We start from the raw sequence: 12,743 nt of genomic DNA, 5'->3' as shown, positions 1-12,743 counted from the left end.
TATGTAAAACAGGCTCAGCAGCATCTCTTATAAGGGAAATTATACTACAATAATGAACCTTCAACCTTCATTTTAAATGTGCAGATGGAAGTGCATCTCTAATAATTGTAGTCTGATGAATGCAGAATTTGGGTTTCCTATTGTTAAAACCACTGCCCACTATGCTAGTTTTATTTATCTTATGAATTTTAAGGATGCCTGCATATTAAGATCACAGTGTATGCCCTGGAGCATAGGTGGAAAATAGGGGGAGCTAAACCATTTTTGACTTTATATATGAACAAAGGATGTTAAAATCAACTCTTTACCAGGCTGTAACTGGAAGGCATTGAAGTGATTTGAGAACTGGAGCTATACTTCATGCTACTCAGTTTTTCTTTGCTGCCATGTTTTGAATGAACTCTAGAAATTATATGAGTGAATATGATTGAAAATTAATATTGTGTTTCTGAAACACATGTCACAATGGGAAAGAGAACAGAATATTGGTCCCATCAACAAAAACATTGAAGCATACCATGTCTTACTTCATTAAATATTAGTATGAAGTAAACCAGCAAAAGTCAATGCCCAGTAAGCAAGCTAAATTGTCAACGCAATGATTAACAGTTACAAAAGCAACATTTAAGTCTAAAAGCATACATATGCTGTAGTTCCTGTGTTGGAGATAAGAATATTATTATTTTCTAAAGTATATTCTTTGCTGTATTTGGGAAAATTACCAGAAATATATTTTTAATATACACTATTTTTTAAGATAAGTTGCAAATGAGAAAATCATTCCTCCCCCAAACTATGCGATTCTTCAATTCCACCCCTCTGGGGGTAAACGTTAACATTATATAAAGTTTTTTTTTTTTTTTCTTTTTTTTTTACCTGCATTATTATCAATCTTTAATATTGTTTTTTGTATCAGTAAGGTGCTGCTGGAGTATGTGAATTTCCCCTTGGGATTAATAAAGTATCTATCTATCTATCTATCTATCTATCTATCTATCTATCTATCTATCTATCTATCTATCTATCTATCTATCTATCTAAATTGTATGGTTACAGTTTTTGTATAAATTATTATAATGAAAAGGTAAATTGCAAATGCATATAAAAATCCTTCATTCTCATAATCTTTAAAACATTTGAATCTAAATCTGATTTAAACAGAGCTCTAACAATGAGTATTTTGAAGGAGCCAGGGATAATGCTTTTTAATAATGATTTATTAATTTTATGAAATGTGGATTGTGGAACTAACATAAGTGAGTTTTTAAACAAACTGGTTGAAATTGGATCTAAAGAACAGATACTGGAGAAGGTTTCATTTTGGAAATCAGCCACTGGATCTCCGGTTCTGTCATGAGAACTGGAGATTAGGGGTGACATAATATTATCCAGTACAACTAGATTTGCCACTAATTCATCATTCTGTAAACCTGCACCACTTAGTTTAAAAAAACAAAAATCATAAACTGAGTGCTACTAATATGTAGAAGAATTCTGCCTGTTATTTCAGATTTCTTATTTGTAAAGTTCCCTATAAAACCTATAAAACTCAAAAGTTATTTATATTTTCATCTGTTAATCTGAAGATTACAGCATCCCTTGCAGAGAGAGATTTTTTTAAAGTTTAATTCCTCATATTAAAGGATTTTTTGGTTTAAGATGGCATGTGTTCTCATTAAACCAAGGTGAACTTTTTCACTTTGATAACCTTTGTTTTGAGAGGAGCAGCTTTACCTAATATCTCTTTCATATTCAAGCAATTCTTGTTTGACAGCTCATTTATATTGCTAGTTTCCAGGCTATAGTTTGAGGTTTTTATAATGTCAGTAAATCTTCAAATCCTATTATTATTTAAATGCCTCGTTCTTCTGGTTTTAAACTGAGCATTTATTGACAAGAGAAGAAATAAGTCAAAGGTAATCAATTAATAATCTGAAAATGTTTAATTAACAGGATAGATAACAATGTTCTGAACTTTAATTCCACAAGGAATAATTAAAACTGATTATGAGCGTGTGAAGAAATTTTTACAATCTGGGGGAGAAAGTGTGTAGATATAAAAGTTATCTAATAAGATTACTATATTATAATTAATAGCTAATTCAGATAAAAAGTCTGTTAAACTTTCTTAAGAAGGTGGAATAAGGATCTGTAAATTAGTAATACAACTATATTTAATTTAGTGTTAATCTCTTGTAATATTATCTAGAGCAATAGTTATCTACAGTAGTTTAGTCCTGGCATGTTTTCTTTTAATATTATAATGATGCTGTTTTGTTTTTTAGTGGGTGCCATCATTTTGGTTAAATGTTGCTATGATGCAGTGATAATCGTTAGGGAGTGAGGCCCCAGAATTCACATTGCTTGCTATTGTTGCTATTAATTTAAACCTGCATTACATGTAACTCTACTATACTACCTTTCCCCTTTTGGTTGGTTTTCTACTTAAGCAACAGATCATGAAATTAAATTATAACTCAATGTATGAATAGCAACAGAATACTGTATATTTAACATAGCTGACTCCAGACAAATATTTAAAAAGTATAGTAACCATTTTTTGGACTATGCATTTAATGCTACACATGCTTTGGGAACAGTAATTCAAGATGTAGCATAATCAACATTTATTTTGCTCATTTAATTGTTTTCTGGTTTAATCAACAACGTCAGTCCTATGCTTTGACTATGCTGACTTTAGACTAGGCAGTTGCTGTGAAAACCATCTTATTAGATTCACCAGTTTTGGAATTATGTAAAACAATCCTTGTTGGGCTGCGAGTCAGAAGTCCTTCTGCCTATACTCTACACTTACGTAGTTAGGCAACTGCCTTTTCAGTTTTGTCAGTGGATGACTAGTGACAAAGGCTGCCTGAATAGTATATGATGATCTTCTCTGTTACTACCCCATGACCTTAGGTTAGAATAAGGTCTGAACATTAACTGAACTGAACATTTCAGTTAATTACTTCCCTGTAAAACAGCTTGTAATATCAGTGGGAGAAGCATGGGTGAATATACCTAATAATGTACACATAACATTCACACCCCGGGGCAAAGCATTGCATTATTCTGTCTTTTAATCCATAACCATTCTTGTGTGTTGTGATGGATGCATGATACATAGATAAACTTCAAGTGTTTATGACATAACAAGTTGAGCCTGTGAGTTGGGCTGCCACTTCAGGTCAAGTGAAGTTACTGCTTTTAGCTCAAGTTCCTTCTTTCAAGTCAGACAAAAATTGCTGTAAAAGTGAGGTATTTTGACCTGAAAATGTAATACTTTATCATTGCAACCTTTATAAGAGAACTAGCTGCCAAATATACATAAGGACCAAAAATCCACCCTGTTCTGCTACAGATATCAACCAAAGACAGATGCAACCTCTTTACTGTCAACTTTCCACACTTTGTTAATGCCATTTCAGACTTTAGGACAACATGAAAATGTTGATCTGTTAATGTTAATATGTTAATTAATAATAATAATAATAATAATAATATGTTAATGTTAATACAAGCAATTATTAGGCTTGTTGCTAATGATTTGTATGCTTTTTCACTGTGGGTTACTCATTTCCAAAATGTATTTTTAAAGATGCTTTTCAGTTTTGTTTTTAGGGCATATTCAATACTGTATGTTAAATGTGGCCTATTAGAGTATATGCTTCCTTCCCCCACATTTCTGATTTGAACAGTCCTGAAGTATCTGTGTATCTCCCTTCTTGGTTTTAATTAAGTTGGTCCTGGCTGTTCTTTTCCAATCTGTTCCAAAATTCACCTCAGTGCTTTGTATCTCTCAGACCATCATGAAAATTTGCCAGTCTTTCCCATTTGATAGCATGGAGCAAGTAGAGCTCTTGAGAAGACCACCTTGCTAGTTCTGCCTTTAAGCATTTTGCCTAGCTCTTAATATTAACTGTGCTATTCTATCAGCCCATCAGTGTAGACAATGGCTAGGAATGACCACAATATTATCCACATGCTTATAGAGGTCTTCAGCACTAGACTAGCATTACACTGTGTAACACAACCTGTGGCCATTGTAAATCATTGTAAATCTGTTTCTGTAGTTAAAAAAATTAGTTATTAGAATAACTTGAGTTGCCACTTAACGTAGAAACAGAGCAGCCTTGCATGGTCTTTGAACATAATAAACTGTCATATATGTTTGGAACAGGTTCAAACAATAATGTTGTTTTATTTATGTAGAAGTACATATATTAAAATTAAAAAGCTAGCTAATCAGCAGCTGATAAGAAAGCACTGATATATGCATTAATTTAGTGCAGAAGGCTAAATTTCTTGAAAAGTTAGTTGTCACTGTCTAAGAATATCCTTTCATGTGCAAGAAAGAATTTAGAAATGTTTTTTGAGTAGTGATGGAAATTGTTATCTTACAGTCAGATAAAACTGAATAATAAAACTGTTTTAGGGAACTAGAGTGGTCCTCTAAAAGAAAGAAAGACAATACCCACCTTGGTTCTGTTTCAGACTGAGTATTAATTTGAGGCAAAAACAGGAGAAAAAAAAACATAAAAACTAAAAGTCTAATTGGTAAAAACATTTAACTAAATGCTGGAACAAGTCTCCGTCTGACAGGCTAGTTTGACTGAGGTGCTACAGGACCAGTGTTACCTACAACAACACAAAAAGACCTCACACCCTTGTAAAGTCCTTTGAAATGTATATTTGTTTAAAAAAATGATATCGGAAATAATAATCATAAATAAATATAATGGAATGCATGTTATACATTTGAGAAATCATGGATAGATGAAAATAGATATCCTTAGCAGAAGAAGTTTTTATAAAATTTTTAAATGTGTTCTTATGTTAACTTGCTTCTTGTTATTGTTTACTGATATTTTTTTAATATTACAGATGCAATTGAAAGCCACAGAACAACTGGATCTAGTGTTACAGAATGCAGTTCGTGAAGGAGACCTCAATGTAATCCAAATAGTTTGTGTAGCACAGTGGAATCTTTGTCTACCCCTTCTTCAACACAACATAAAAAGGAGTGTACGAAAACAACTTAACCATGTAGCTGAAGCACTTGAAAAGTCCAATAGGTAATTTTTAAATTAATTTTAGCCAAATGCTTTCACTGAATTACCTTCTGATGAGCAGTATTTTGTGTTGGTTTTGGTTTATAGCTACAATAAGAATTTGGTCATTAAATGGAAAATTAATTTTTGTGTGATGTATAAATTTATTATAAGGCTTATCAGGGCTTTAATGTATTTTTTTTATTGTAGCTTGCATACAAATTACTCTCTGCTCAACAAAGAAACCCATCCAACATCAAAACGCATTGTACATACTTTCTGTATAAGCAGCATGCCTTAGTCATCCACATGGCTATAATAATATATTATAAGTCAAGATTCAATAAAAACTTTTATATAACACAATTTTTTCTAATCAGCTCAATCCATTTCAGGTTTGAAGCCTGTTCTGGCAGTATCGGGTACAGCATGGGAACCAGCCCTGGGTGGAGGGGCAAGTCTTTTGCACAATTTATTGTGATAAATTATTTTAGTAATTCATTATTTCTGTCACTTACAATTTAAAGTATAGGAAATAATAAAATTTTCAATGCACATCCTCCAAAACAGGCGTACTATTAGGAACTGGCAAGTATTACAGCTTCAACCTAGTCATCTGCAAAATACCAATAATAAAATATATAACTTAATGTACTTTGTGAGATAAAGGAAATGGAGAAACAATCTAAATTTTATTTCAGTTCACAAGAAGGCATCCTTTTATTATTAATCCAAATTATTGTTCTTCAGAAATTTCATGACATCTTTAAAATGCATTGTTTATAACAGAAAATTGAAGCAATTTCATATATCCATCCATCCATCCATTGTCCAACCCGCTGAATCCGAACACAGGGTCACGGGGGTCTGCTGGAGCCAATCCCAACCAACACAGGGCACAAGGCAGGAACCAATCCCGGGCAGGGTGCCAACCCACCGCAGGACACACACAAACACACCCACACACCAAGCACACACTAGGGCCAATTTAGAATCGCCAATCCACCTAACCTGCACATCTTTGGACTGTGGGAGGAAACCGGAGCGCCCGGAGGAAACCCACGCAGACACAGGGAGAACATGCAAACTCCACGCAGGGAGGACGTGGGAAGCGAACCAAGGTCCCCAGGTCTCTCAACTACGAGGCAGCAGCGCTACCCACTGCGCCACCGTGCCGCCCAATTTCATATATTATAAATCAATTTGAATATGAGCACATTGAAGTAAAAAATGCAAAGTATTCCAAATGAAAACTTAAAACCGTGGTATCAACTAAAGTCATGATAATAATTACAAAGAGCTGATGTGTCATAATGGATGAATGTCACAGACTGATGATCAACAATAAGAATATTTAAGGAAAAATGTATGATTGCCAGCATCTAGTAAAATCAATGCACATACCTCTTGTTTTTAGCTGTGGCATTGTTAAACTTATGCTAGTTTTATTATGAAGAACTACTCTGCACAGTATATAATATAATGATGTACCACTCACCTATTCTGTGACAAGTCTTGCAGAAATATTTTCTTATATACAGTATTTAGTGTATCATGCTCATTGAAATTAATATTCAGTATATTTTCACAGAGAAAGAAAGCAGGGTTTCTTGCTTTGCTTGAGTCTGTCATTTTGTATACTGGACTTTCACAGTGTCATTCATTTATTAAAACTGAAAACCTTACTATAAGAATAACAATCTGTTTGATGAATACTCTCTTTTTTAATAGCCTTATGTTTCAGCTCCGTTGCCAGATTCACATAGAAGCAGGCCGTATAGAAGAAAATGAGGATAGAATAGAGGCTGCCATACAACATTTTCAGAAAGCATTAAATCTGGATGACAGAGGGGTTTACAAAGAATCACTCCAAGCAACATTACACTTGCTTCAGTTGCAAACAGTCCTGTATAAGACGCCAGATCGGCCACAGGATATTGCCGCAAAGATTATTGAACAGGTATGTTAAGGCAGCAAGTTTTATAAGAAACTAAGTGTTATTAATTTAATTGGGAAGTTATGCATGAAGTGCTTATCTGTTTTGCCACTACATTTGTTTCTTTTAAATGTAACTTTGTGAATAATCTGAACTTTTTCTCTTAAAATTTTAGCAACTAGGCATCTTGCAGTCTTCTTATTTTCAGTGTGCAATTCTAGTATGTATCATTTAATGCTTCTGTACAAATCCATACACTGCTGACTTCATAAAAGTTTATTATATGAATGTAACGAATGAATTGATTTTAAATGTTAAAAGGAGTGATATCAGAATGTCTCATAATAATATTTGTTTTTTTTCTTTATGGTGGCAGAGTGTTGTTATTATGTCATTATATTCTTACTTGATTTTCTGAAAGTTTTGGATTTGCAATTACTCCAAACCTTTGAATAGCGACGTTCTGTGTAACACCAAAGAGAATAACACTCTGACATGAAAAATCCATTGTGATACCTTATACTGTAGTACACACTTGTCTTCTTCTCTTATTCTGTTGTAAGAATTCCATTCCACCTTTTGTAATTGAGTGGGAGAAGGATGTTTTCTTATATTTAAAATTAGAAAACATCCAATTTCCTTTGTGAGGAACAGTATAAAACTTTTAGAGAATTTGGCAAGAATACATTAATATTGCAATAAAACTAGGAAACCATTAACCTGTGTGTTGTTTCAGCAAGTATTGTTGCCAGACAGAAAAAGGCATGAGGTTATAAATATAGTAATCTATGATATTAAAAAGATTTAATAGTTTAGTACCCTATAATGCTTCATCACACAGACATGAAAAGAATTGTTTCTACTTACACAGAGTATCAGGAGTTCAGTAACTTCCAGATGAGGGCTGCCCCGGGGAGTCTGCTGTCACCGTGACTTTTCTTCACTTAGCATATATTGAAATATCTTTATTATTCACAAGGTGGAGTAGAAAGCTATGAGACAAATTCTATGCATGTAATTTTTAGCTGTTTTTTTCCACCCTTTTAATGGCTAAGTCTGTTTATAATGATAACATGCAGATTTTTTTTGTGGTTGTGTGTGTGTTCATGCACTTGTGAATGTGTGTGGAGGAGTTATTATAAATTCCACATTACCTACCTGATTTTTGCTTCTGTATTCATGCTTTCCTACTGATCAACTTCAGGGGCAGGGTTATCATGAAAGGAGTTGAAATCTAGGAGGCAGAAAAGAATAAGCTCAGGGAACAATATAAATTGACAGTCAGACAAAGTTTAAGTGGATTTTTGTATTAAAACATTTTTAAAAATCTGTTAGCTAATGCCTTTAAATTAAGTCCTTACAGACAGGAACCTATTTTGGAAAATATATATACTTCAAGTATAAATTATAGTGTAAGTTAAAAAAAATATATATACTGTATATATATCATAGAAGAGAGAGATAGAGTAGTGAATAATATGTTGGTTAAAAGAAATAAAATATGTAAGTGCAATTATTAAGCTATATGGAGTGCAAACATTTATTGAATCAAATTCAATGTTCAGATGGGATGTTGACTGTGAAGGCAGCCTAGTGCTTTTGTTTTGAACTCCACACACTTTCAACCTAACCATTATTTCGCTTAAAAAAAAAATATGTACCTATTTTATTGGAAAATCATACCTGACCACGCTGTAAAATATCTCATTCAACACATAGAAATCTGACTCAATAAAGAAGTCCTTGAAGCCTCCAGTGGATGACATTGAGTCGGGATTGTCATACAGGTGGATAGTGAAAGGAGCACAACTGAACGTTAATATCCAAGCTCACTTTATGGACTCGTGAGACGAAACTTCCAGTATTAGGTCTGAACAATATCAGATCAAAGAGAAAGGTCCACTCTCTTTCGACATGAAGATGAAATTGGATTGTTAAACAGAGAGATTGCCATATTTAAATTAAAGTTGACAGACCAGTAAGCTAATATAAGAACTTAACAACTGTCTGAAAATACTGAGAAAGATGATGCAATTACTTTTCTTTTAAATGGCTGCTCTTGGGATGTTTGAATTCAATCAAGCCTTGCATGCACAAGTCTTTAAGATATGTAGACAGACAATGTATGTTGGCCAAGGCTCAGAAGGAAGTTCGTATTAAAGTTTTTTTTCCAGAGTGTCCTGGTGAAATCCCAGTAAAGAAAGGAGACAACAGTTTGTTTGTGGAAATATTTGGTCTACCCCACATTCTTGAAGCTCACCTTCGGTATTTCTCCTCGGTAATGTGACTCTCCAGATAGACCATTTCAGGCAGTCAAAATATTCTTCATCAATGGCACATTCTCAGTGTAGTCATTTGTTGGTCTGGTGTACTGGTGCACTGCAAGGCTTCTCCAGAGAAATTTAATTTCATTGTTAAATGCAGTTTTTTGCCATTGTCTGTTACATGGTATTTGCTTTCTACTTTTTCAGCCCTCTTCACAGTTTTATTAAGGGACTGCTTATGTACTTACTGCTATACGGGTTGGCAGAGTAAGGTGGGGTGGGCTATGTCCATACTGTACTGTATCTAATTTCCTGTCTCAGTTTATTCTTATCATTCTTTCTTGAGGGCAGCACGGTGGCGCAGTGGGTAGCGCTGCTGCCTCGCAGTTGGGAGACCTGGGGACTTGGGTTCTCTTCCCGGGTCCTCCCTGCGTGGAGTTTGCATGTTCTCCCCGTGTCTGTGTGGGTTTCCTCCGGGTGCTCCGGTTTCCTCCCACAGTCCAAAGACATGCAGGTTAGGTGGATTGGCGATTCTAAATTGGCCCTAGTGTGTGCTTGGTGTGTGGGTGTGTTTGTGTGTGTCCTGCGGTGGGTTGGAACCCTGCCCGGGATTGGTTCCTGCCTTGTGCCCTGTGTTGGCTGGGATTGGTTCCAGCAGACCCCCGTGACCCTGTGTTCGGATTCAGCGGGTTGGAAAATGGATGGATGGATTCTTTCTTGATGTTTCATCTTTCAGTAACCTTGTGGAACATCTAGGGCCTGGGACAAAATGTTAAAAAGGCAAGTGTTGTATTTGTCTCACCGTGGGTTGTATTTAAACATTGTAAAATATACAGTATATCAGTCCAAAGAAGGTGTATGATGGTGCCAAAACCCTTAGATATAATGTGGCTTTCTTTCCATTCTCCAAAAAAACTTTTATGACTTCCAAACAAAATTTTATGTGATTTTCACAGTTGCATGTGAAATTAAGTTTGGCTTTTATTTCATGGAACTCTATACAAAAGTATACTTAGCTGTTTTTATTCACCATAAGATATTATTTTCTGATGTTACATTTTATATAACCTATTGCGGGAGATTTGTGCTGCCAAACATGGACAGTGACAATATGGCGTGCATGGGTCAAAGGTGCAGATAGGAATTTCATTGCACTGTGCTCATTTGACAGTAAACCTGAAAAGAACTGATGACACTGCATTTTTATTAAAGCAAAACCTTATATTTTTAATAAATGCCAAAGTTGTTGTACAGCTGCATATTGTTACAAAGTGCAATAGATATAACTCACAACGAAACGGAATAGAACAAAATTTTTTCATGCATGCCAAGTCACATTTTGGAATATGATGGAAAGAAAACAGCTGAAGATTGCATTAGTATTATTTAAACTCTCAGCATTAGAACGTTAGAACAATCAAGATGAGAACAGGCCATTTAGCCCAACAGAGGTCACCAGTCCTATCCACTTAATTCTTCCAAAATAACATCAAGTCTAATTTTGAAAGTTCCTAAAGTCTTACTGTCTACCCCACTACTTGGTAGCTTATTCCATGTGTCTATAATATTCTCTGTAAAGAAAAACTTCCTGTTTGTGTGATATTTAACCTTAATGTGTTTTCAACTGTGTCCCTGTGTTCTTGCTGAACTCATTTTAAAGTAACAGTCTCAATCCACTGTACTAGTTCCTATCATAATTTTAAACACTTCAGTCATGTCTCCTTTTAATCTTCTTTTGCTTAGCTTTTACTGATTCTTGTTGGTAGACATTTATTCAAGTTCATTTCATAATGAGAGAGTAGTAATGTAAATGACAAATGGGACATTAGCATTTTAGCCAGCAATGATTAAAGGGTCAACATGTAAAAAAAATATATAAATATTTGCTTTCTTACGTAAAGAGTGCAATATGTTTTGGGTGTCATTTATTTCCTTGCTGTCCTTGCCATAGTAATTAAAAACTAGTATAACTCTTAAGTTTTACTTTATAGCAACTTGTAGTATAACACTCACTCTACACACACCTAGTACTTTCTGAGTTGAAGGAGTAAACACTATTCCTCTAACGCTTTCAAGCTTTACCCACAAAAAGTTCATTTAACAAGGTACCTTCCCTTAACCTTTTTCTTAATGCAATTTCTTCACATATGTGACCATGCAAGAAAAATGTGTCCATTACCCTTTTAAAAAAGCAATAAATCCCATTCTTGCAGAAGAGGATGAGAAAGCGCAGTTTCCACACAGGCACTGACTGGGCAAGTGTTTGAGTTCAGATCACTGGTCTTGGTGGAATATCACTTTGTCACGGACAACACTTGAGAAAGATGTAGGAAAAACTATCTTTTTTAACGATATATTCCGAATGCCTCCTTCTCACAGTTTTCTAATTTTGAATGTAGTGTATTTTGATTTGCTGGTAATCATTTAATTCAAAGGCTCCTCTTTGATTCTACAGATGCTGGGCTTTTGGAAAATTTGTGATTTCTCCTGAGAATGTGAAAGGCATGCAACTGTTATCACAAAGAAGTTTAGCTACATGATGTATTTATGGTTTTAGGCTGAGATGGAATTAGAATCTGGGTCCCTGGAGTTGTAAAGTAGCGGGCCAATGACTGTGCTGTCATGCAGAGCTGGACATGCTGAAGTGGACACCTGGATTGATGTACAGAAATTAGAAATTTCATATTCCATAAATCCATGCTTCCTGAAGCTGTGGAGCCCGTTTCATGGAATGTACAAGTTTAATTACAATGAACAATATGCTTCAGTAGTATTAGGTGCCCATCTTTCTTTCTCAAAGCCTTCATTTTTCTCAAGCTAATGTAAGAGCACCACTCTAATTAGGCTGTACATTAGAAAGTTGAAGGGATTTGCAGCGTGTTCTCTGCAATTTGTAATTGGCTTTTTAATCTCCCTCTAGAAACAATTTAGAGAAAAGCTCAAACCAGGTGAGAAGCACACAGCTGTGGTGCCTCACAGATCCAGTTTCTCTGTTTCAAATACATGTTTAGTTGCAATATATGTGGACTTTGCATGTTCTCTGCATGGGCTTTTTCTCTGGTGTTTCTTGCAGATCCTAAAGTTCTAGCTTGATTGGTGACTATTTAACTTGTCCCAGTATTAATGAGTGGGGGGTGTGTGGTGAGCACTGATATGAGCTGAAACCCCAACCAGAGTTGATACCTGCTTTTTGCCAGTGCTGCCAGTATAGGGTTTTCTCCTCTTTGTGACTTTGTTAGATTAGGTAAGTAATTTTGAGAATGCTATGTTATGAATTCTCTGGTTTTGTTTGGATTTACTGAGCAGTAAGTGGGGGCCGCTATACATCATTATCTCAGGCGTTAACAATGAGTGAAATCTTCATTATACATTCTGTGTTTTTATAATAATTCTTTGCATTTATATAGCGCTTTTCTCACTACTCAAAGTGCTCAGCAATACAGGTTAAGGGCCTTGCTCAAGGGCCCAACAGAGCAGAGTCCCTATTGGCAT

At 35.0% G+C, this 12,743-nt stretch overlaps 1 protein-coding gene across 1 annotated transcript in view; it reads left to right on the top strand.

Annotated features, from left to right (window-relative positions):
* The window catches only part of LOC114645573 (cilia- and flagella-associated protein 46), a 232,656-nt gene that overhangs the window by 22,307 nt on the left and 197,606 nt on the right, over positions 1 to 12,743 (top strand). Inside the window, exons 11-12 of the mRNA XM_028793411.2 lie at positions 4,885 to 5,075; positions 6,783 to 7,011. Of these exons, the coding sequence (XP_028649244.1) occupies positions 4,885 to 5,075; positions 6,783 to 7,011 (420 nt within the window). The remainder of the gene's footprint in view (positions 1 to 4,884; positions 5,076 to 6,782; positions 7,012 to 12,743) is intronic.

Source organism: Erpetoichthys calabaricus, chromosome 2 (genome assembly GCF_900747795.2).
Source record: "Erpetoichthys calabaricus chromosome 2, fErpCal1.3, whole genome shotgun sequence".
NCBI lineage: Eukaryota > Metazoa > Chordata > Cladistia > Polypteriformes > Polypteridae > Erpetoichthys > Erpetoichthys calabaricus.
Note: the sequence above shows the minus strand (reverse complement) of the source record. Positions and strands in the feature narration are given on the sequence as shown.